General features: G+C 41.4%; 2 protein-coding genes across 3 annotated transcripts in view; one reads left to right on the plus strand and one right to left on the minus strand.

The window, feature by feature from the left end:
- Nucleotides 1-20,497, minus strand: tbc1d25 (TBC1 domain family, member 25). Of its 2 annotated transcripts, XM_020930816.2 has the most exons (7): nucleotides 20,357-20,497; nucleotides 16,806-16,915; nucleotides 14,422-14,576; nucleotides 10,024-10,151; nucleotides 8,673-8,861; nucleotides 7,318-7,593; nucleotides 1-6,312 (listed from the first exon to the last, which is right to left on the minus strand). In XM_020930816.2, exons 1-7 carry the CDS (start codon nucleotides 20,399-20,401, stop codon nucleotides 4,765-4,767), a joined length of 2,451 nt encoding a protein of 816 aa, XP_020786475.2. In that variant the 5' UTR covers nucleotides 20,402-20,497; the 3' UTR covers nucleotides 1-4,764. The 2 variants fall into 2 exon arrangements, with proteins under 2 accessions (XP_020786475.2, XP_055022279.1); XM_055166304.1 differs by lacking the exons at nucleotides 16,806-16,915; nucleotides 20,357-20,497 and adding an exon at nucleotides 16,525-16,655.
- Nucleotides 20,161-25,207, plus strand: part of ccdc22 (coiled-coil domain containing 22) — an 18,321-nt gene continuing 13,274 nt past the window's right edge. Inside the window, 2 exon segments of the mRNA XM_055166309.1 lie at nucleotides 20,161-20,746; nucleotides 22,795-23,069. Of these exon segments, the coding sequence (XP_055022284.1) occupies nucleotides 23,020-23,069 (50 nt within the window). The 5' untranslated portion in view covers nucleotides 20,161-20,746; nucleotides 22,795-23,019.

A 25,207-nucleotide genomic window follows, 5' to 3' on the forward strand; every position in this document is an offset into this window, starting at 1 on the left:
TACTGAAAAGGTTGTTGTCTTTATTTATTACGTAGGTTATCTGCAAACAGCATGTCATGGACAGATTATAGAAGAATGAAATCCAGACCTTTTTCCAGTTTAAAGAGGCTCAAATATGAATTGTCATGAAAAACAGATTCTGAACAGACACAAACATAATTGCACTTAAGAAGCCGGTCGAAGGCAGAAGGTGAAGAGTGAAAAGTGAAAAGAAAAGAACCATTTTAACACATTTACTTTTTCTTTCTGGCTTTGGACTTTGTTACATCATCGGTTTGTGCCGGGACAGAGGAGCAGCTCAGGTTCACTTTGTGACATCATCAGACTGAAGTGTGTGATTTTTGGGACGGAGGAAAAAGAAGCGTCTGTGAATCTGCAGGATAAAAAAAATGTGCAGTTTCTTTCTTTTTCTTTACAGCTTCTTAAACCTGACTGAACTTTAAACCAGGTTCTAATGTTTTAATATTTCCTCCTCAAAAACAGATCTGGACTTGTGTTTGTTTCATTCACATGTTTGACTAAAACTTTATTATTCGTCTGTTTCATCTGCAAAACTCCAAACTCTCTGTTCCACCTTGTGATGTCACAAAGTCGTAGTTAGACCAGGTCTAAATCAGGACAATATCAGGTCTAAACCAGGTCTAAACCAGGTCTAAACCAGTTCCACCTTGTGATGTCATGAAGTGGTAGTTTCCTTTTCCCTTTTAGTTCAGTCGAGATTCTGCGACTCCACGACTGAAATGATCCAGGTGATTCTAGTGAAGGTGTGTGGAGTTTAAAAACACAGTGGAGCACTTCCTGTATCACCACACGATGACATCACAAGGTGGAACAAAGCGTTTTCTTGTGTTAAATGTGCAGGTTTGTGAGTTAAACATGTGAATGAAACAAAACACGAGTCCAGGAAACGACAGCAGAGCAGAGTTCAAAATTTGCATCATACTGGCTTTAAAATAAATAAAATAAATAAACTAAATAAAATGAGAATTCAAGTTTCCTGTTTTATTTGTGCTGATGTTGAACTTTGTGCCAGTTTGTGTTTCGTGTGGAAAAGTCCAGTAAATACAGAGAAATGAAAAACAAACGTCTGCAAACCCGTCGTCCTCTGGAATTATATTAAATTAACTTTATAGAATTATTATATTAAATTCTAAAATTCTTTCATAGATTTACAAAGGAATAATAATTTTACATTTAAATGTTTATTATGTTTTTATGATTTGTTGATTGAATTCTGTTCAGATGTTTTGGCTTTTACAAATGTGAGAAAAATGTTGGATTATTTTCGGTGTTTTTTGTTTATTATCGGTTTATTTAAAGAGTGACTGTGGAGTTTTCCGAGTCGAGTCTGATCCTGAAATCCTGAAATCTCAAACTCGCTCCGTCTCCAGTTTAAACCTCAAGTCGTTCCGTGAGAGAAATAACCCGCAGTCTGACCAGGTTTGTATTTGTTACTACGGCAACCCAGGATTTGGAGATACTGACACTCTGCAGCCGATGTCGCCGACGTTCCCCGGGGATGTGACGCTAACAGAAAGCACCGCTGTGTCTGATGCTCTGTTAGACTTTAATTTGACGTTTATTTGAACAGAATCTGACCAGAAAGAGCCGACTGATCTGAACTCCGACAGGTGAGAGGATCTGAGAGGATTTAATCACGAGGAGCCGTGCGTTCTGCAGTTTTATCACAGAGTCCTCGAGTTCCTCCGTGACGAGCGTTAAAACTGCAAAACGCACAGCTCCAGGTTGTTTAATGCTCTGTTACCACGGCGACAAACTGAAATGTGTCTCCTGTGACGGTGAAAAGCCTCTTCTGTGTCTGTAAACGTCCAAAACATCGAGTATTTCAGTGTGTTAAATGATGTTAGTTCGATGTTGGTGTTGTCGTGGTGACAGCCTCAGAGCAGTGATACAGAACAGTGATGTGGCTGTTACCGGAACTACTTGTGCGTTACGCGGCATTAACGGACGGCAGGTGGACATTGTGCTGTTAAACAAGAACCTCTCAAATAAAGGCCTGTTCATAATTCATAAGAACTTTGACGTTTTGTTGGTGCAGCTCCTCTTGGGCAGATCTTGTTCTTGTGGTTTGTTCTCGACGCCTCATCTGACCAGTGCTTTGTTCAGAAGTTCTGCAGCTCTGTCCCACATCTTCACTCTGATTGGTTGTTTATGTGGGCGTGGTTTATCTGCTCCTCGCCGGTGCAGAGCAAGATTTTTTTTTAAAAGATGGTTTTGAGTGACAGCTGGAGGAAACGGTGAGAAAATACAAACATCTGTACGACACGACGAGACAAATGGAAGAAACTCAAGGAGGGAAATTGACGACATTTTAGGTTCGGATGAAAATCAGTGTAGAAAAGTCTGGAGTAAACTCTGTGACAAGTTTGCGAAAGACAAAAGGCGAGTCACCAAAAAAAAAAAAAAAGGCTGGATGACGAAAAGAAATCCCCTCGATATAAACCTCCTGCAGCGACTGGACTCTTCATCAAACACAGAGAAACATCAACAACAACACGAGTCCTGCTGGAGGTTTTCAGACTCTAGAATGTGATGACGTCGTCGTATTTCAACATGGGAGCGACAGACAGTTTATCCAATTAATTACATTGATCTTTGACAGAAAATTTCAGAAAGATTCCCATAATTCCCAAATATGGAACCAGGACAACTTTTGAAGTATGAAATGTCAGAGCCCCAACAAACTTTGTTTTTCTGTTCTTCTGAATATGAACAGGCCTTAAGATTACAGCCACACAGTTTTTGAGTGAGTTTCACTTTTTTGTTGAAAATCTCCTGAACACGACTGAACTCTCTCACTGACCACAGGGAAATGAAATGTGCTCTTTGAATCCACTTTGTATTTTTGCTTTCAGACAATCTTAAAACTTACATTGGCCACGATGTTATTAGGTTCTTTTTTTCAGACCTGGAGTGTTATTTCATCCCTGACAGTTTGGTCTTCCTCAGAGTCACGTGATGTTGCTGTGACGTGTCTGGTCGGCTAATTTAAACAGGTTTTGGCATCGTCTTCCTACCGGTGGAGGCAGGACGACAGCGCCACCTGCAGTGAACAGTCCAAACTGTCAGGTATGAAATAACACTCCAGGTCTGAAAAAAAGAACCTGATAACATAGAATATCAGAAGACCAAATGAATCTTATTGGACTATTACATTGGCCACGTTTACTAGTGTGTGCATTGTGTCTCCATGGTAACTGCTGAACATTCCGCCGATACACATACATGTAGAACCCCCCTGATGTGACGTCGCTGCAGAGCGTCAGTATCAAAGGCTCTCGAGGATTTTCTGTTTTCTTGTTTTTCTTTCTCGTCTTAATTCTGATTTTGTTCGTGAAAATAAACAAAAGGCAAAACTTCAAATAAACGACAAAATCGTAAAACATTTTTCATCAGTGAAAAACTAAAACAAACCTCTCGAAAAATCGTCTGTGTGATGTGACCCTCGGTCGCCACGACGACTCCAGAGCCAAGGGTCGTTTAAAGCTGCACTGTGTAACTTTTCTGGTGGAGGTTCCGTCAAACGCTTTTCTCCATGGAGATGATGCTGCTTTGACTGGAATGTTCCACAGTATGGCATTAAACCTTTCTATCTCCATGGAGACCACACCAGACTGAGTCCAGGTCAGATCTGTGGAGAGGCGACTCCGTCACAGTCACAGTGTCTGTTTTTCGAGGGATTTTTGAGACATAAATCCACCTGTAATTGAATAAATGTAAAGTCGAGCTGTTTAATGTCACACTGTGGATTATTCCAGGCGGAGCAATGACGTATCCATAGAGACAACAGACCCCGAAAACCTAAAAGTTACATAGTACAGCTTTGATTCTGTGAAAGCTTCAAGTAAAAACGCTTTGGAATCTTAAGTTCTGATGAGCGGAGAAATGTCTTCACTTCAAAACATTTGACAATAAAATCTTTAAAGCTGCACTGTGTAACTTTCTGGTTGGGGGTCCGACACCTGCTTTTTTCTATAGAGATGTCACTGCTCTGTCCGAAATGTCCCACAGTGTGACTTTAAACAGCTCGACTTTACATTTATTAATTTACAGGTGGTTTTATAACTCAAAAACACCTAGAAAAACAGACATTCTGGCTGTAAGCAGAGTCGCCTCTCCACAGATCTGACCTGGAACTGCGTCTGCTGGTTCTGTTCTGGTTTAGGCCTGGTCCAGTTCTGATCTGGACCCTTTAGTCTCAGATTTCTTAACATTTAGTATTTAGACTTTTACTAAAACTTTACTTTAGTCCTTGTTTTGTTTTGTTTCTTTCTAAAGTGAAATGTTCCTCTCGGTTCTAGAAGGACATTTTCCAAAAGACTAAAGATCACAAGGGCTATAATTTTATTTAAACCTGCATTGTTTCTATGGAGACGTCACTGCTCTGTCTGGAATGTCCCACAGTGTGACTTTAAACAGCTCGACTTTACATTTATTCAATTACAGGTGGTTTTACAGCTCGAAAACACCTAGAAAAACAGACGTTGTGACTGTGAGCGGTGTCGCCTCTCCACAGATCTGACCTGGAACTGTGTCTGGTTTGGTCTCTACGAAGATAAACAGGTTTAATGCCGTACTGTGGAACATTTCAGACAAAGCAACAACACGTCCATGGAGAAAAGTGTTTGACGGAGCCTCCACCAGAAAAGTTACACAATTCAACTTTTAGAAAAACAAATAATCGATTCAATTTCGTGTGTCTCGTCTCATGGGGGCGAGTCCAGTTCAACAGAGTCAAACTTCTCAGAAAGTGGGCGAGAGGGTGACCTGAGGGGCAGTGGGCGAGGGGGTGACCTGAGGGGCAGTGGGCGAGGGGGCGTTGGGCGAGGGGGCGGTGGGCGAGGGGGCGGTGGGCGAGGGCGCGGCGGGAGAGAGGATGGACGGCGAGGGGACGGTGGTGGACAGGTTATAGGTGGAGTTGGGCGATGACGCTCGGGGCGACGTGAGCGGGCTGTAGATGGGCTGGGCGGGCACGGCGGCGGGCGGGCACGGGGGGGCGCCGTTGGCGGAGGTGGGCGAGTCGGAGCTGACCTCGTCCCCCTCCTCCGAGTCCCACACCTCGCTCTGCAGGTAGTCGGCGAACAGCGCTTTGGCCCGCTGCAGCACGCGGCCCAGGTTGTGTCGGCGCACCAGGCGGTCGAAGTGCATGGCGAGCTCGTTGTAGTCCAGGCTGTTTTTGATGATGTGGTCCCTGTGCTCCAGAAGAATGGACAGACACAGGAACAACATGAACGGGTTTCCTTTCCCGAATTCCTGCGGCGGAGGAAGCGAGCACGGTTTCACGCACAGGCTCTCGACTTTCGGGGCTGGGGCAGTTTGTGGTTTGCTCCCGGGCGATGACAACGTGGTCGGTTTGGACGGGCAACCGAAGTGTCCTTTACCGAACGAGAGAATCGGCGAGGAGAGGAGGGAGCGCGGGCGTGACGGGGAGGTCGATCTGATGCCCGCGCTGGTCCCGCCGCCGCCGCCGCCGCCGCCGCTCCCCACAGTTCTGAGCGTGTCGTCTTTGTTAGAGTCTCTGACCTCGGCCGAATCATCTGGGACGTCCGTGGTTTTGATGAGCGGCGTTTTCTCTCCGGGGTCGTCTTCGCTCTCCACCGTGGACTGGCGGCTGCACGCGCTGGACTGGTGTTCGTGGTTCTCCTGAGGCAGCTCCACGCCGTCCATGTCGAAGCATTCCTCGCTACGCGCCGAGTAGTACTTAAACTCGCCAAAGCTGCTCTTGCGTCCCGACGGAGCGGTTATCGCGCCGCTGTTCTCGCCCGTCCGCTCCGGCTCCTCCGTGACCAAAGGGGGCGTCGTTTCTTCTCGTGAGGGTCTGAGCATGTGTCTCCTGCGCTGTCTCTCCTTCTGGTTGTCGTGGCCGCACTCGTCCTCCAGGATCACTCCGCTCTTGGTGAGGTTCAGCGCCGTGTCCGTCTCCAGGGGAGGCCCGTACAGCTCCACCTCGGTCTCTGGAGGGTCGGGGGGCAGCGAGCTCCAGGTGATCTCCAGCATCCTCAGGGCGTCGTCGAAGGCAAACTCCCTCTTGAGCTCCAACAGCAGCCAGCGGTAGCAGAAGAAGAGATCGTCAGCCCCGCGGGAGACCAGGTACGAGTAGAATTCAGGGTCTGAGTACTGGAGCAGGAGCTTCAGGTGCTGGAACTTGACGGACATGAGCTGCCCGTCGGGGCGGAAGTTTCCCTCCAGACGCTTCATGATGCCACAGAAGCAGATGAAGGCGTGAGCTTCGTTGTCCATGACGGCGAGGATGGGCGAGGCGATGTCGCTCATGCCCTGGCAGTAGGAAATCTGAAACAAACACGTGTGAGGTTAGAGATTAAAAAACACCTTTGTCCCGGCGGCTTTAAGTGTCCTGGACGAGTGAGTTTATTTTATTTTGTCCCTGTAGGGCAGAGGTCAGTAACCCACGGCTCCAGAGCCACATGTGGCTCTTTCATCCTGTTGTGGCTCCTGTGAAATTATTTAGTATTTAATTACAATGTATTTTTATTTTAGTTTGTTTGTTTTCATAAATGTAATTCTAAATTTGTAGATAATGGTAATCTTGTAATGTTAAAATAAAAGTATTTATTATTTAAAATATTTTTGTCTCTCAAAATCTGCATCACAGCCGCTGATGTGCGACACTGACACAGATCTGCAGCCTGGACTTACGACACCTGCACCAGCAGCAGCATCATTTATTGAGCTTTTCCACCCCTGTAGGTAAATAAAGGATAAATCCAAGAAAAGAAAAGTTTCTGAAGAAAACAGAACATTTAATGCTCCGTGGACAGATTCATGCTCCAGTATTTGTGATTAAATGATGACGGGACACAGAAGCTGACGACATTTTTTGTTTCACTGCAGGTGGGGAATTTAAGTTTGGATTTTTATTTCCTACAAAGAATTTGGAGATCAAAATGTTTTTGTCGTGTGCAGAAATAAAATTCCGTGTTCTCTGAGGCGTTTCATTGATTTCATAAATGTGACACACTTCAGTCTTTTACACAGAGCCACAGGTAAAATAAATGATGTTCTCCTCATTTTACAGTCTGAAGTGTTTTGTGGCTCCGGGTGTTTTCTTTTCTGTGGCAGATGCTCCTTGAATACTGAGGATTCAAGTATAATACTTGAGTATTAAATATAATATAGATACTCTTTGAGTATTTAAGGTTGTGGACTCCGGCCGTAGGGAAACTGTCCTCTGCCTTTCACTCGTCCTTCCAGGAGCAAACCAAAGCTCCATGATGTTGTTTCTAGGCTCGGTCAGGACAGCTGTGTGTTGTGTGTGTGTGTGTGTGTGTGTGTTACCTGCGGGTGCGTGATGGCGAAGGTGGTGAGCAGGTTGGCGAGGGCGCTGAGGTGGGGGCTGTCCTCTGAGCCGGCGTAGTAGGCGTGGGCCCGGTCCGTTCTCAGGACGTCTTTGAGCACGTTCCCCCTGATGAAGTCCAGCTCCTCGGGGCTCACTCTGGAGCTGCACTGGCTCTTCAGCTCGTGGTACTCTCTGGTCTTCCTCTTCATGTAGTCCATCCTCTCCTGACCGCTCAGACCGTCGGGGTACACGTTCAGAAGGTACCTCCACACCACCTGACCACAACACAAGGAGACACGTTCAGAAGATACCTCCACACATTCAGAAGGTACCTCCACACCACACCGTTAATACGAACATTTAAGGCTCACAGCAGCAGTTACAAAGAGAGTGGGGACCATTTTTCAATGTGAAGTCAACTGGAGCCAGAGACGATGGAGCCAAATTGCCAAGAAAGCTCACTTCCTGTTTAGAACGCGGCGGGTGGCGGGTTACATATGTCTGTTTCTCTAAACAGTCGATGGTTGGTTCTCGTGCTGCTCAATTTTGGAAAAAATCATTATCATGATTATTTTGGTCAAAACTGAAATCACAATTATTCAAACAATTATTTTTAAGTTACACTGCAAAAAAACTTTGTTATTGATAATTTATGGAAAACTTTCAAATTGAAAATACATCGAGGCTATAAATCTGAACCTTAGAGCATTTCTGCGATGTATAAAACATAAAATGAATAAAATAAACTTTGAACATGAAGTAAGGCAGGGCCAGGAATCAAAAAACACTAGACGTTTACAAGAAGTGAGAGTCCAGGCACCGGCCAATCAGCTGTGAGCTGTGAAGTCATGACGTGGTCGTGGTGGCGTCTGTTTGTGTCCATTTTGTGTTTCAGCACAACAGTAAACAAAACGTCGAGATGGATGTAGACGAAGACAGACATTCCCCAGATCCCCAAGGATTTAAAGTCAGAACAAAGAGAATGTTTGGTGAATTTGATCTCGGGGAAAGACGTTATTGTTGTTCTTCCTACAGGATTTGGAGCTTTACAAACGTCACAACCAAACAGCAGCGACTGGTTCAATAAAAAAAGTCCCCGTCTACTGTTGAGTGAACGAATCCTGATGCTGCAGGTCACACGGTTTACACCAAATGAAACCAGCTCATGAATCAGACTATAGAAAAACATAAATGTCTCCAAAATAAACTCTATATCCAGCTGTTCTATAATCTCTATATTTAAAAAATACAATATATATATACTTATTTTTATAAAAAAAATATCCCAAAATAAACTATGTTAAGCCTGAAGCGTTTCAACTCGATTGGAGATTGTTTGAGCTCCTGGGTTTACCTTGCGCAGTGACGGCTCCACTCCTCCGTGGTAGATGCGCAGTCGGAGTTCTTCTGGTTTGCTGAGTTGGCCCTGGCTGTTCAGGTACCAGTGGAACTCGGCGTCGCTCAGAGGAGGTTTAAAGGGTTTGATCTCCTCGCCGTAGGACCAGCTGAAGGCCTGCTGCACCCGGCTCAGCGTCCGACCCACCTGAAGAGGAACAGACACCGGGTCAGAGGTGTGTTCACAACAGAGAAGACAAATCTGTGACAACCAATGTTCAACAAAACTAAGATGTTGTCATTATTTTTGTCTGACATTTTCATCTTTTTTGTCAATAACTGGTAAATCCAACTGTCCGGACATTTCAAGATTCTGTATCACACAAACTGACACTTGAACTTTAGTCATTTTTGGTCAGTTGTGTTTTGTTTCATTCACTTGTTTGAGTAAATCTTAATTATTCGTCTGTTTACATCTGCAAAGCTCCAAATGCTCTGCTCCACCTTGTGATGTCATGAAGTGGTAGTTTTCAAGTGAACATCTCCTTTTACTTCAGTCCATAAAAAAAATTATCCAGATGATTCTAGTGAAGGTGTGTGGAGTTTAAAAACACAGTGGAGCTCTTCCTGTATCACAGCATGGACTAAAACCAGGTCTAAACCAGGATTAAACCAGTTCTAAACCAGGTCTAAACCAGGTCTAAACCAGGACTAAACCAGGTCTAAATCAGGTCTAAACAAGGACTAAAACAGGAATAAATCAGGTCTAAACAAGGACTAAAACAGGACTAAACGAGGTCTAAACCAGGTCTAAACAAGGACTAAACTAGTACTAAACCAGGACTATACCAGGACTAAAACGGGTCTAAACCAGTTCCACCTTGTGATGTCATGAAGTGGTAGTTTCTCCTTTCCATTTAGTTCAGTCGAGATCGGCGACTCCAGAAGCTGAAATGATCCAGGTGATTCTAGTGAAGGTGTGTGAAGTTAAAAACACAGTGGAGCACTTCCTGTATCACCACATGATGACATCACAAGGTGGAACTGAGTGTTTTTTGCAGTTTCAGAGAAGAACTTGTGTTAAATGTGCAGGTTTGTGAGTTAAACATGTGAATGAAACAAAAACACAAGTCCAGGAAACATTAGAACAGAAGAGAACATAGAGCAGAGGATTATGGGACATTGAGTCTTTGGTTTTCATTTCATTTCCTCACTGTGGTTAAAAGTCATCGATACATTTTCGTGGTTTATGGTCTGTTTCTCTCTGTGAGTAATTCCTGAGCGTATCCACATAAACCCCAAACGGCCCGTGTGTGTGTCTGACATGAGCCTGAGCGCAGACAGAGCTTGTCCTCCTGTTAGCGTTTCACCTGTGAGAGCAGAGACTGAGTGAAGGGCAGAGCTGCAGACGCCAGAGAGCGAGTCCGGTCGGCGAACAGCTGCTCCGAGGTCATCACGTCTTTGGGGCTGATGATGTCCCAGTCCTCCATCACCGGACCTGCACAAACAAACAAACAAACAAACAAACAAACAAACAAATAAACACAAACATGAACAAACACAAACAAACAGCAGGGGGCGCCGCGTTAGACCGACAACTTTCACGGTCATGTCACAAAACCAGAAAACGTTCAGAAACATACGGATGACGACTTCCTCTGGGCTCTGTCGGCGATGGGAACTCTGACAAAATATGGAGAAGCTGAGAAAATGTCCCGTTTTTTTCATCAAGATCAGGGGTGTCAAACATACGGCCCAGGGGCAGGATCCGGCCCTCCAAGACCTTTAATCTGGCCCTCGGCTGATTTTCTACTAAAATATTTAAATAATATTTTAAAACCTGAAGACAGAATTTGCAATTTTTCGCACTCTAATCACAGGCAAAACCTCTGATGTGCCGCAGACATAAAACTAGAAATAATAGATCTACATTTGTGAGCAGGTTTTCTCAGTAACGAACATTAATAAAGGGTCTGGTCAAGTGGTAATGGAGGGAAACAGGGGCAGATTTTTGACATTCAAATGTCTCTTATTCAGAAACTAGAGGAACTATTGAAATAAGTAAAGTATCAGAATGTAGGAAAGAGTTACACTCCAACAGGGTCAAGTTAAACCTGTGAGATTCTTTCAAGTTGTTGACAAAAAATAAAAACTCATGTCGGTAACGGAGGGAATGAAATATGCAGCACTTTTTGGTCAATAAATCCAAACAGTGATAACTCTTGGTTCTCACTTACATATCCTTAACAAACTGGTTTGAATATTTGCTTCATATAGTTTTCTACCATATGGTACAAGATTAGGTTGAAAAACCTCAGACTTTTTGACTCATGAGATTTTTTATTAAGAAAGGTCATGGTAACGGAGGGAAAAGTAACAGAGGGAAAATTGTACAAACAAGTAGAAGGTGCAGGATTTTACATCATTTGTCGCTTTTTTCTTCCAAAAACTTTAATATTACTTCAAAATGAAAGAAACTATTTCTATAAAATATGTCAGTCCTTCCAAGAACATTTTTATCATTTTAAATACTTTTTTTTTTTTTAAATCATGTTCCTTCATCAACAGTTCAAAGATGGAATAACACAAGATATGATGAAATACAAACATTTATTTACATGATTTTTGGGTCTTTGAAATTTGGGAAATAATTTTTGTTCCATGTTTCATTCATGGTCTGTTTAAAACGGATGGAACTTTAGAACCAAAAATGGTCCAGAAAAAAGGTCAACAGTTTGATAAACTAGAGTACATATGTATCTGTTCAATACTGTTTTATATCAGATGAATTAACTTGAATTTTTTGCCTTATTGTTTACTTCTGTTTGACTGGGCCCTAAAACAAAACTAACACACAAACACTTGAATGACACTGTGAAGACAGCAGCTCCTCAGGACCTGGTGCCTGATGTTGAGGAACTTGTGCAGGATAAAAGTGTCAAGTTTCAAGAGCAAAAATAAAACATGACTAAAGTCTATGAAATGCAAACAAGTTAAAGTTAAAACTCTGTGTTGAAATTGCTTTTTTTTTTTAAGTTTCAGGTTGTTCCTAATATTATAATATTTTGTAAAAGAAAGAGTTCATCAATTAAAAAAGATTTCTGTAATAGATTTGTGTTTCTCTGCACAAATATTTTAATTTATTGTTATTTTTGGGGTTTATTTTATATATATAAATTGAGTTTGACACCCCTGATCTTGATGTTATTCTTTCTTTTTTCCCTTTTATAAATTGCCTGTTCATTTGTGTGTTATAATTTGTCAAACTAATTTATCTTTGTTCCGTTATGTTCGTCAGATCGACAGTTCCGACCAGCTTCCTGTAAGTGACATCGACCCCATTAGAGTCACGTCCCCTGTGGAAAGTTTTAGCAGGTTGTGAAAACACGGCTGCTGAATCCAGGGTTTTATCACATGTCCAGTGTCGGGAACAACACCGGACGTCCTCATCCGTGTGTTTCTCAAAGTAAATAGAGCCTAAAGATAAGGTGTGATATAATTACTCTAATCAATCTAAACCATCAGCTGAATAAAGAAAACAAACACGGCAGGAAAAAAAACACAGCTAAACGACTGAGAAACAGAGTGGACTTTGTCAGAATCAACAATCGACAGTCGAAACACCAAACTGTGACTTATCTCAGCTCAAACAAGTTATAGATTTTGTTCTGAGTGTTACGAGAGTTTAAGAGACGAGGCGTCTTCTGCGTGTGACACAGATGAGCGTCTGTGTTTGGATCATCTCCAGTTTGGACGGAGGTTTTTTCGTGCTTTCTGGTCCAGTTTCAGACTCTTCAGAAAGTAAAAGAAACTGGATGCTCAGGGAATAACACATCCAGACTGAGAGAGCTCTGTTTATTTTATACACAGAGGAAATCAAACGGCAACGTCCAGTCAGATTTGTTTTTATTCCGTGTCAGTCAATGGTCATTTATTATTTACAGACAAAATGACTTTTCTTTCTCCTCTCAGATGTTAAACTGTTTACTGCTTCATTGATTCTGCAGATATCCACCATGTTTTCAGCTCTTTTTTCCCCCTCCTTTTTCCTTCCTTCCTTCCTTCCTTCCTTCCCTGTCTGTGATAATCCAGATTCACCGGTGACCAGACTCACAACTTCATAAAGTCTTGAAGAAGTGTGTGTTCTGAATCCCACGTGTTTTAGGGAAGAGAGAAAGTCTGTGTTGTGTGGACTAAAGTGAGTGTATGAAGAGTCCCTCAACATCCAGGTGGAGTCCACGTCGAGGAGAAAATTCAGTTTGTCGACTGGACAAAAAGTTTATTTGGTTGAAGACGTTTCTCAGCTCATCCAAGCTGCTTCTTCAGTTCTGGTCAGACGCCGGTGGACACTTCCTTATATCTGTCTTCAGGAGGAGCTAACTACACTGAAACTACTCTGGAACTAACACACACTTGTTTACAGTTTGTGTTTGTTAGTTCGGTCTCACCGTTTCACGGAATTTTTCGCGGGTAGTAATTACACACGGGTAAGTCAGGACTAAACCAGGTCTAAATCAGGACTAATCTTGGATTTAAGAGAGAAAACGCAGAGCAGTTTGTCTGCAAAGTGCGATCGGGCAATTGCCGCGTTTAACTCCGTGAGGTGCGGAGCTGAGCCGGTCCTTTCTCCTGCGTCACCTCCGAGCCCGTCCTGACGGTGAGTCCTGTTTCAGTTCTGGTTTAGTCCTGGTTTAGTCCTGTTTTAGTCCTAGTTCAGTCGTGGATTAGTTCTCCTCTTTAGTCCTGGAATCAGTCCTGGTTTAGTCTTGGTTCAGTCCATGTCGTAGGCAGTGCAAAAGTTTGATATAATCTCAGGTTAATGGGCAGGTGCGGTCCTGTCCTGGCGGGTGCAGTATTGTACTGGGACCCGTGCAGGTCTCTGCGCTGTTGGGCTCTATTACGGAATAAATTAATCTTCAGTTCGTTACATAAAGAAAGAGGAAAATAACAAAAGGACGACAACAGAAATAAGTTTTAAGAAGGAAGTAAAAAGGGTTGCACCTGTCGATCCTGTCTGAGAAAAGTGTATAAAGTTTGTGCTGAGGTTTTACAGACTTAAAACAGATATAGAACAGATAACAGAATAATTGTAAAATATAAAGTTGATACTTCGTGGATTTCACCTGTCGCGGGTTATTTTTAGAACAGAACCCCCACGATAAACGAGGGACACTGTCCTCTCACCTCAACCTGTGCACATGGACTCACACTTGTCCCGACCAGGATGGAAAATGGAGAATTTCTTGTACAAGTCATTGTTAAATGCGCTTTTGTGCTTCGGTGTGTTGCAGACTGACCGACTGTTTGTGTCTCGCTCCTTCTGAGTCACAGACGCTACGAGAGACGCTCAGTTTAATAAACGGTACTGAAAACCCAGACATTTGCATCACTTTATAAAAAAAAAAAAAACCCGGACGCCCCGGACAGGTCGCAAAATACGTACATGTCCGGGGAAAATGGGATGTTTGGTCACCGTACCATAAAGGAGCTTCCACAGGTCAGGTCCAGAGGTGTGGAAGCTCCTCCTGCAGCAGATATAAGGAAGTGTCCACCACCAAACTAACCAAACTAACTTTTGTCCAATCGTCAAACTGAATTTTCTCCTCGACATAAAGTGAGTGTAGTGTGTGTGGTTTATAAATGAGCCGGTCCTTTACTGTCCTCTGTCTGGTTCTGTCTCTCATCTCCCTCAGGACGTGTGTAGTTTTAGAGCAGTATCAGTGGTGTACGTGGACATGGTGTATATGGTTCATAACCGGGTCCCTTACTGTCCTCTGCGGGTTTGACGTCCATCTTGAGCTGCAGATACGGTTTGGCGGCGCTGACGAACGCCACGTCCAGGTCCCAGTCTGAGGAGAGCGACAGGTAAACCTCAGCGGCGCCGTGGTCACGAGACAAGTAACTGATGCCAAAGTTATGCTTCCTGAAACACAAACAGACACACACAGACACACAGGTTTAAACCACAGACTGTTCATACAAACGTCTCGCTGCTGTGTTCTAAATAAGACGTGAGCGAGTGCAAAGTGGTTCCATCGAGCTCTGGGGGCATTTCACTTGTACTGAAAAAAAAAACTTCACCATCTCTCTGTACCTGCTGCTGTGAGACTCGTCCTTTCTTTTGGTCTTAAAATGATTCAGATTCAGAAAACTTTATTCATTAGCAGCATCTCAGAGCAGTTCTCACTTCTCACACACACAAACACAAACACACACGTCAGTCCGTTACAGTTCACCAGTGGAACTCACTGACAGTCTACAAATTATAGTAGGGCCCAGTCAAACAGAAGTAAACATCAAGACCAAAAACTCAAGTTAATTCATCTGATATAAAAGTGTATTGAACAGATACATATGTTCTCTAGTTTATGAAACTGTTGACCTTTTTTCTGGACCATTTTTGGTTCTAAAGTTCCATATGTTTTAAACAGACCATGAATGAAACATGGAACTAAAATTATTTCCCAAATTTCAAAGACCCAAACATCATGTAAATAAATGTTTGTATTTCATCATATCTTGTGTTATTCCATCTTTGAACTGTTGATGAAGGGACAGGATAAAAAAAAAAAAAAAAAATGTATTTAAAATGATAAAAATGTTCTTGGAAGGACTGACATATTTTATAGAAATAGTTTCTTTCATTTTGAAGTAATATTAAAGTTTTCAGAAGAAAAAAGGCACAAATGATGTAAAATCCTGCACCTTCTACTTGTTTGTACAATTTTCCCTCCGTTACTTTTCCCTCCGTTACCATGAACTTTCTTAATAAAAAATCTCACGAGTCAAAAAGTCTGAGGTTTTTCAACCTAATCTTGTACCATATGGTAGAAAACTATATGAAGCAAATATTCAAACCAGTTTGTTAAGGATATGGAAGTGAGAACCAAGAGTTATCACTGTTTGGATTTATTGACCAAAAAGTGCTGCATATTTCATTCCCTCCGTTACCGACATGAGTTTTTAAATTTTTTGTCTTGAACTTGAAAGAATCTCACAGGTTTAACTTGACCCTGTTGGAGTGTAACTCTTTCCTACATTCTGATACTTTACTTATTTCAATAGTTCCTCTAGTTTCTGAATAAGAGACATTTGAATGTCAAAAATCTGACCCTGTTTCCCTCTGTTAACACTTGACTGGACCCAGTGCACAACATAAATCAGAAAACTGTTCCCTTAGAATTTAGCAGTTTAACAGCAGAGGCACAAAAGAATTTGAGAAGTGGTTTATCTTTCGTATCGGAGCAAAAACCGACGCCCTGAAGGCCTCAGGATCAAATCAGGAGCCAGTGGATGGAGCAGCTGAGACACGAGACACTTCACTTTGCTCCTCCCACAGAGACTCGGCTCCTTCAGTTTGACTCTGTGATTTTTGAGCAGGTTTTAACAATGTTCTGCAGTTTGTTTTTATCCTTCAAGGACAAGGATTGAAACCAGCAAATAAAAGAAAAAGTAAGAAGACTTTGGATAAAAAGAACAATAAAAACTGTTGAGAATCATTTTGTTCACATTAAAAGAGTTCAGTTTATTTGTTTGACGATACTTTCAGTGTTCAGGTCAAATTTCAGTTTATCGTCCATCACAGGTTCATATTAACCTGCTGCTGTGAGCCTCAGGTGAGTCACAGGAGATGGTTTTTTTTGGTCGTCTTGTCCCGATCTGCAGGTCGGTGTGTGACGTACAGATCTGACACACGAGAGAACGACTGAGTCAGTGAATAAATTATCATCGTTCTGTACGAGCATCTGGTCAAAATATCCTGCCCTCAGGGTTTTTATGCTTTTTCCTTTCGCTTCTACAGATTTGTGTGAATTGAGGTTTTCTGTGTTCACAAAAACTGAAGACAAAGTAGAAACAGAAACAGACTGAACCTGAGGATTTTCCAAGGAAACAGAAACACAGCGACTGATGTTGCTCCTGTGTGACACCACCTCCTCCTCCTTCACTGTTCCTCAGTAGAATCGCCTCCTCCCGCCTCCTCCCGCCTCCTCCCGCCTCCTCCCGCCTCCTCCTCCCGCCTCCTCCCGCCTCCTCCCGCCTCCTCCCGCCTCCTCCTCCCGCCTCCTCCTCCTCCTCCCGCCTCCTCCCGCCTCCTCCCTCCTCCTCCTCCTCCTCCCGTCTCCTCCCGCCTCCTCCCGCCTTTTTTTTTTACCCGTTCAGGTCGAAGGCTCTGATGAGGATGTGCTGCAGAACCTCCAGAGAGGTGATCTGAGGATCCACGGCGAAAGAACGCAGCTCCAACGGGAACGCTCCGTCACACTTCTGCAAACACACCACACCGAAGTCACCATAACACATCCTCAAACTCCATTTCAGTACCAAAGAGCAGACTCAATACTCAATATGAAAATAAAAACCCTCTTTGTTTCGACAGTCTCCTGTGATTTTACACATTAAAAATGGTAGAACTTTCTTTTCCTTATGTCTGTGTGATCCCACTGCTCCAGTAGGTTCCTCTGTGGTCCACGAGAATATAATTTAATCCAGTTCAATAGCACATTTCATAAACCAAACCGTTTTCAAAGAGCTGTATAATTAGAGTTAGTGAGTGTCCACACGTCCCTGTTTCCTCGGGACAAACAGTCCCAGTTTTGAGCTTGTGTCTCTCTGTCCCACAGATTTATACAAAACCACTGATTTTTATACAAGAAGTGTCCCAGATGTCAATATTTTTGACAAATACACAGGACTAAACCAGGACTAAACCAGGTCTAAACCAGGACTAAACCAGGTCTAAATCAGGACTAAACCAGGTCTAAATCAGGTCTAAACCAGGACTAAACCAGGACTAAACCAGGACTAAACCAGGTCTAAACCAGGTCTAAATCAGGACTAAACCAGGACTAAACCAGGTCTAAATCAGGTCTAAACCAGGTCTAAACCAGGACTAAACCAGGTCTAAAACAGGACTAAACCAGGTCTAAACCAGGTCTAAACCAGGTCTAAAATCAGGTCTAAATCAGGTCTAAATCAGGTCTAAACCAGGTCTAAATCAGGTCTAAATCAGGTCTAAACCAGGTCTAACCAGGTCTAAATCAGGTCTAAACCAGGTCTAAATCAGGTCTAAACCAGGTCTAAATCAGGTCTAAATCAGGTCTAAACCAGGTCTAAATCAGGTCTAAATCAGGTCTAAATCAGGTCTAAACCAGGTCTAAATCAGGACTAAACCAGGTCTAAACCAGGACTAAAGCAGGTCTAAGCCAGGTCTAAACCAGGTCTAAACCAGGTCTAACCCAGGTCTAAACCAAGTCTAAACCAGGTCTAAATTAGGACTAAACCAGGTCTAAACCAGGACTAAACCAGGTCCAAATTAGGACTAAACCAGGTCTAAACCAGGACTAGAGCAGGAGTCTGGTCCCTGAGCTCCTGTCAGTGCACTTGATCTAAACCAGGACTAAACCAGGACTGAACCAGGACTGAACCAGGACTGAACCAGGACTGAACCAGGACTGAACCAGGACTAAACCAGGACTGAACCAGGACTAAACCAGGACTAAACCAGGACTATCACATCACATTTTTATCTATTCTGATCCCTGCCATCAGTAAAGAGAAGCAAAACTGGTCAGTTGTTTTGCCAAAATACAGAAAACCGTGTTTGCCAATGAACATGAAGCCAAAAATGTTCGTATTAACTCGTTCGACATGATCCTGGGGTTTTTATTTTGCCGTTTTGTCCGTAAATAAATTCTTAATATGGAACTCAATTCGCTCCTAGAACTGCTGACCTCAGTGAGCTTCATTTGACTCACAGTCTGTGGTTTTACAGACGGTGTAAAAATACTAACGTGACAAAAACAAAGCAGAAGTTTTCCAAAGACTCACAGACGTCACGGCAAAACAGTGGAACAAAGACTGGAGACGTTTCTTTTTTGTTTTTTTTTACAGCGGATGACCTTTCTGTCCAAACATGACCTATGACCTACGACCTCAGAGGAAAAACATGGGTTCAGTCACTAAGAATAAAGATTTAACAAGTAATGACGTCATCCCCCGCCCGGAGAGCAGATCTGACTGGACGGACGTGAGGCTGAATCATCTACGGCTCGTTTACGTGGAAAAAAAAAAAAGATCTTATACCGATGATACAACAAATAAAGGTCAAGAAAAAGATCTTATTATAAATGATATAACAAATAAAGAACAATAAAGCATCATTTATCCAAAACTACAACCAGAGTTTCTCCAACAATCGACTCTGGGACCAAAACTATGGTGATTTATAATAAAAATAATTTCATTTTTTACAAATTGTGGATTATATTTGACTTTTATTGCCTATATTTTATTTTAAAGTGGTTCTTTTTTAATCCAGAGTCTAGTCCAGGTTGTTTTTAGACTCTGGGGGGCTCTCACAGTCTCCTCTATTAAAAGGTTCATATTTCACTCTTCACTCGTCTGTGTTCTAACGTCGTTTCCTCGTCACACACAGACCTGGAGTTGTGTTTTTTTTGTTTCATTCACGCACGTTTAACGCACAAACCTGAACATTTAGCACGAGTTCATCTCTCAAAATGAAAAACAAACCTTCACTAGAATCACTTGAGATCATTTCAGCCTCGGAATTTCTACGGAGCGAAAGGAAAAAGGAGCTGTTCCCCTGAAAACGAACACGACGTGACATCACAAGGTGGAACAGAGCATTTTGAGTTTTGTGGATAAAGACAGTAGGGATGTGACAATAACCTAAATCTGGTGATATCGTATTGTCAAAGTTCTCACAATAATATCGTGGACCATCACAATATATCGAATCACAAGTCTCTTTGTTTAAATGAAGAGTTTTGGTGCAACAACAGCTAAAAAAACCCCACAGAGAACTACATAGACCATGATCCTTTGCTCCATTTCAGTGCAGACGACAAGAAGAAATAACAGTTCTAACACTTTTAACTCTTAGTTCTTTGGATTAAGTTTTGTCAAGGAATTTTAAGAGGAAAAAGTCGAATATTTACAGTTTTGTTGCCTCCACAAAATATCACAATAAATATCGTACCGAGACTAATAATAAAGAGTTACTCAAACATGTGTGAATCAAACAAAACTAGGGTGACCAGATTTTCAAAATAACATAACTACGACATCCCTGGTTTGTGTTGGTTGGTAAAAATAAAACTGTAAAACGAAGGTGTAATTAAGGGAAATTGTTCTGCACTCGCCCCATTCGTGACAAACAAGTGAGTCACATAGTAAAGTCACATTTTCTTTGTGTTTTGGTTGTTTTTAAGCAGCTTTTCTCTATTTTACCCCCCAAAAATGTGAGTTTCTGTTTCTGTTTACTGTTTTCAGGGATCAGATTGGTCCAAAATAGAGACACCTGGGATATTTCTTGTATCAAACTGGGACAAATGAGATGTTTTTGGATAAATCTACTGGGACAGGGGACGCATTGATCAAAATTGGGACTGTCCCGGGGAAACAGATGAAACAAAACACAACTCCAAGTGTGTTTTTGAGGAGGTAACAACATTAGGTCATTACTTGAAGCGCACAAGAGTCAGTTTTGCGTAATTTTGGAGCTTTGAGAACCGGGACAGAGAATCTAACCACAAACAGCTGTGAAAAACAATCCGAGAGTCCAGCAGTCCAGGCTCCAGCGTCAGCAGCAGCGGCACCGGGGTAAACAAAGCCCGTGCGTCCGCGTCCGGAGCCCAAACACTCTTCATATTCTCACATTACGCACATTACGCACGGTCCATTTACCTTCACTTTGACTCGCACGACCCCTCGCTCATCCTCCCCGGCCATTTTCAGCGCTCCTCCTCCTAAAGCAGCAGCATTCTGATCGATCCCACCGACAAACAAACAGCAGCCATGGGCCTAACCGGACACCAGAGCCCCGCGGGCAGGACGGACGGAGCCGGGGACGGAACCGGGGACGGAGCCGGGGACGGGGCCGGGGACAGCGGAGCGTGGAGCGCCTGAGCCTGGACACCCGCGGACAGGGGGGGACAGCGCGGGGCAGAGGGAGACAGACGGGTCCCGGAGGTGTCTGGAGGAGGTGGAGGAGACAGCGGAGCGCATCCCCCGGTTTTCGTGATTTCCGGTGTTCAGCTGCCCCTACTGGTCAGGGACGGGATCGTCAAGGAGCAGGTGAGAAAAAGAAACGGCATAAATTATAAATAAGTACGATTTAAAAAAAAAAAAAAAAAAAAAAAAAAAAAAGGACAATATCACAAAGCAGTTTTATTTTTAACGCCACTGATTTTAAATAAATTAGTGAAGTTAAAACAGTATAAAATATAAACTTAAAAAATAAATAAAATAAAACTAGAGTACAAATCGCCATAGTTACAGTAACTATCAAAATCATGAAATTATAGAACCCGCTTAAACAAACAGCAAAGGCGGTCGTTCCAAGATGGCCGCCGCTTCGGACAAACTTTAATTTCTATATTTGGTCATTTTATTTCTATAAACAAAGAAGTAGGAAAAAAAGGGATCATCTTTTCACAAGCTTAAACTTCAGTTACACTAATTTACTGCTTAAAATGTGTGATTTTAGCTAAACTAGCAGCCGGTAAACGTAAATATAACACTTAAAGCCCAGTTAAAACACAAAATAAACCGTTCTGGTCGTTATAAATATATTTAAACTAACAAAATTAAACATAAATGACAGAAAAGTATTGTCACCGTTGATTTTACTTCTCATCAGTCATAAATTCTTCCATTAAATCCTTTTTGAGGCGAATTAACTGTTAACTGTAGTAAACATTTGTGGCCACTTGAGGGCGCACTACAGTGGTTCTATGTTTTTACTATGGGGAAACTTATTGCTATAAAACTCTTTATTTATTTACATTAAAAATCCAAAATAACTCTTGTATAAACGATATACACAGTGCATGTTGATAGTTAATTTTTCAAGCAATTTTCGTTCTTTTTACATTATTTTCCACAACAGTTTTGCTCTGTCTACTGTCCCAAGATGGCCGCAGCTTCACATAAACTGTTTACGTTCTTTATTTGGTCATTTTATTTTTATAAACAACGAAGCAGGAAAAAAAAGGACCATCCTTTCACAAGCTTAATTATTTTTTTTCTTAATTACACAAATTGACTGCTTAGAATGTGTTATTTTAGTTAAATTAGCAGTCAGTAAACGTAAACGTAACCGTTAAATCCCAGTTAAGACACAAAATAAACGGTTCTATTCGTAATAAATATATTTAAACTAACAAAATTAAACATTCATGACAGAAAATTATTGTTTCAGTTCTCAGCAGACATTAATTTATGTGATTAAATCTGTTTTGAGGCGAATTATCTATTGAGTGTAATAAATGCAAAAGGCCACATGAGGGCGCACTACAGCGGCTGTATGTTTTTACTATGGGGAAACTTGTTATCATAAAAATCTGATTTCTTAACATAAAACATCCAAACCAAGTCTTTTGTATAAACGATATACACAGTGTCTGTTAGTGTGTGAGTGTCAAAGTTATTTTCGTTCTTTTTACATTATTTTCCACAACAGTTTTGCTCTATCTACTGTCCCAAGATTACGAAAGAGCATTGTACGAAAGAGCATTGTAGTCAGTGAAAAAAAAAAAATCTGCAGGGGGGAGGGGGGATTATCTCGTAATTACGAGATACGAGATAGTATCTCGCTGCTGTTAGCAGCCGGTACATTTAAAGATAAAACCCAATCAAGACACAAAATAAACGTTTATATTGCTGATAAAAGATATTTAAACTAGCAAAACTAAACAAAAAATTGACAGAAAACTATTGTTATTGTTTATTATTCATAAATTATTAGATTAAATCGATTTTGTCAGTGGACTAACTGTTGAGTGTAGTAAAGGTTTGTGGCCACTTGAGGGCGCACTACAGCGGTTCTATGGTTTTACTATGGGAAAATTACTGCTATAAAATCAGTTTTTTAACATAGAAAATCCAAACCAACTTTTTTTTTTATATAAACGATATAAGTATTTTTGTTCTCTTTACATTATTATTATTATTATTATTATTATTATTATTATTATTATTATTATTATTATTATTATTATTATTATTATTATTAATAACGTAATTTCGATTCCTTTGTATGTCTAGTATATGTGAAGAAATTGACAATAAAGCGAACTTTTCCACTTTTTCCACTACAATTTTGCTCTGTCCACTGTCCCAAGATGGCCGCCGATTTCGCAGACGTAACCGCGGTTCCTCTAGTTTTATTTACACCTCGGCTCCTGGTGGAGTGCGGCTGCAGATGGCGGTAGTGGATCAAACCCGTGCATCTAAAAAACACCAAAAAAGAGCAGAAGAAAAGCAGCAGAGACGTGCCCACAGCGCCTCTTCCTCCTCCTGATCATCTGACCTCCTCCTGGACTTCAGACCTCCTCACAGCAGCAGAAATGGAGGAGGTGGACAAGATTCTGATTCACGCGCTCAAACAAGTGGGCACGTGAGTATTCTGCACGTTTGGGTGACGTCTGAGGGTGCTGGAGGGTGCTGGAGGGTGCAGGAGGGTGCAGAGTCCGAACCCCACAGCTGGGATCTGCAGACGTCACATGACTCGGGGCTTTACTTCAGTTTTCCTCATTAAAGCGGCTTCATCTGGAGAAATCAGATCAGGCTTTTATTATATCATGTTTTTATTAAATGTTCCTATTACTGTGTTTTCTGATCTCTGTTTTAATCTCGTTTCCTCCTCACAAATAGACCTGGACTTTTGTTTAGTTTAGTTTAGGTTGACCAGATTTTCAAAATAAAAAACTGGGACACTAAGTAAAATTGTGAAACGAGTTCGTAATTAAGGAAAATTCTTGACTAACACGAGTCAGTATAGTCACATTTTCTTTGTGTTTTGGTCGTTTTTAAGCAGCTTTTCTCTATTTTACCAAAACAAATGCCAGTTCATGTGTCTTTTTGCTGTTGGCAGAGATCAGATTGGTCAAAAATAGAGACACCTGGGACATTTCTTGTATAAAACCGGGACGAATCAGTGGTTTTATATAAATCTGCTGTGGACAGAGGACACAGGCTCAAAACTGTGACTGTCCTGGGTAAATGGGGACGTCTGGTTACTCTAGTTTTGTTTCATTTACACATTTAACACACAAACCCTGCAGATTTATTTATTTAGGAGTGATTCTCTCCAAAAATACCACACACTTTTCATTCTCTCTTTTTGGCTTGAGCTTTCAAAATGTACCCGATTGTGTTTTAGTACCAAACAGTAATATACAGGGTGTGTGCAGAAATATCTAAATATCGACATATCGTATCGTTTAATGTGATGAGTCAGTATCGATATCTTGAGCTGCTGTACTGATATATCACCAAGAGTATTTTTTTTAGATATTTCACTAAATAATTTTGTTCCAGCTACAGTTTTGTTGTTTGTTCAGAGGAAGGAAACTCATTTATGCAACACTTAGACTTAAACTTAGACATAGAGAGACTTTATTGATCCAAACTACTTGAACATAGAAGCTCACATTATATTACAATAACACAGAGTAAAAATATATATAAAGTTTAATTTTTTAAACTTCTAAATAAGTAATAAATAAGCAATAAAAAATAGCAAGAGACTGGTATCAATAACACATTTCACATATAGTTTAATGAGTAAAAATGACTCATTAACATATGAACTTTGCACAAGAACTGGATTAATAAAATTAAAACAAGACTCAGCCTTGATTTTATTGAACTGTATCGAATCAAAAGCTCATTATTTCAACGCATGTAACAAATCAGCACCAAACGCTGTAAGTTTCCATATTGCACAGGCTGACAGATCCTTTTTCATTTAAAGCGGTGCAACGGTTTCTTTGTGTTTTTCAATCAATCAAACAATCAAACTTTATTTCCGTAGCACCTTCCAACAACCAAAGCCGACCAAAGTGCTGTACAACATTAAAACAAAAATAAAAAACAATAAACATCATACAAATAGGTCAACAAAACACATTACACCATTAAAATAAAGAAAGTGTCACAGGGCCACTAAGTGTTAAAAGCCGTTCTAAATAAGTAGATTTTAATTTTAAGTTTAAGGTTTTTCTTATTCAGACTCGATTTGGTGGAATTGTTCCTGTGGTAAATACATATTAAAGTTTAACATCAGTCTCATGGCAGTTTTCTGAGCGTTTAAACCTTCATTTAACAAAATAAAATAAAGAAAAATATGATAGAGATAAAAACTTTAGTGCAGTGGCGTCGTGTTGTTGTGCAAAGGCCCTGGTGTAAATCTGGAGCTGCTCCCACGAACATAAATCCACCTCCTGAAGCACAGAAACAGAGATCAGTTAGTGAGATATTATGTCATTTATGTTGACAGTCGTTTATACTGAGTCTGTACTCAGTGTTGGGAAGGTGACTTTTAAAATGTAATCCCCTACAGATTACAGATTACATACACCAAAATGTAGTTTGTAACAGAATCCATGAAATTACTTAAAGTGAGTAATGTAATCTGAATACTTTGGATTACTTGATATTGTCTTGCTTTTAAAAACTACATGAATGTAAAAACCACATCCTGAAAATTCATTCATTTGTTTTCTTCAAATTGTGTGTTGAGCCCAAGTCTCC

The sequence above is a fragment of the Boleophthalmus pectinirostris genome, unplaced genomic scaffold (genome assembly GCF_026225935.1).
Source record: "Boleophthalmus pectinirostris isolate CB_2022bp ecotype Guang Dong unplaced genomic scaffold, ASM2622593v1 HiC_scaffold_8, whole genome shotgun sequence".
NCBI classification, from domain to species: domain Eukaryota; kingdom Metazoa; phylum Chordata; class Actinopteri; order Gobiiformes; family Gobiidae; genus Boleophthalmus; species Boleophthalmus pectinirostris.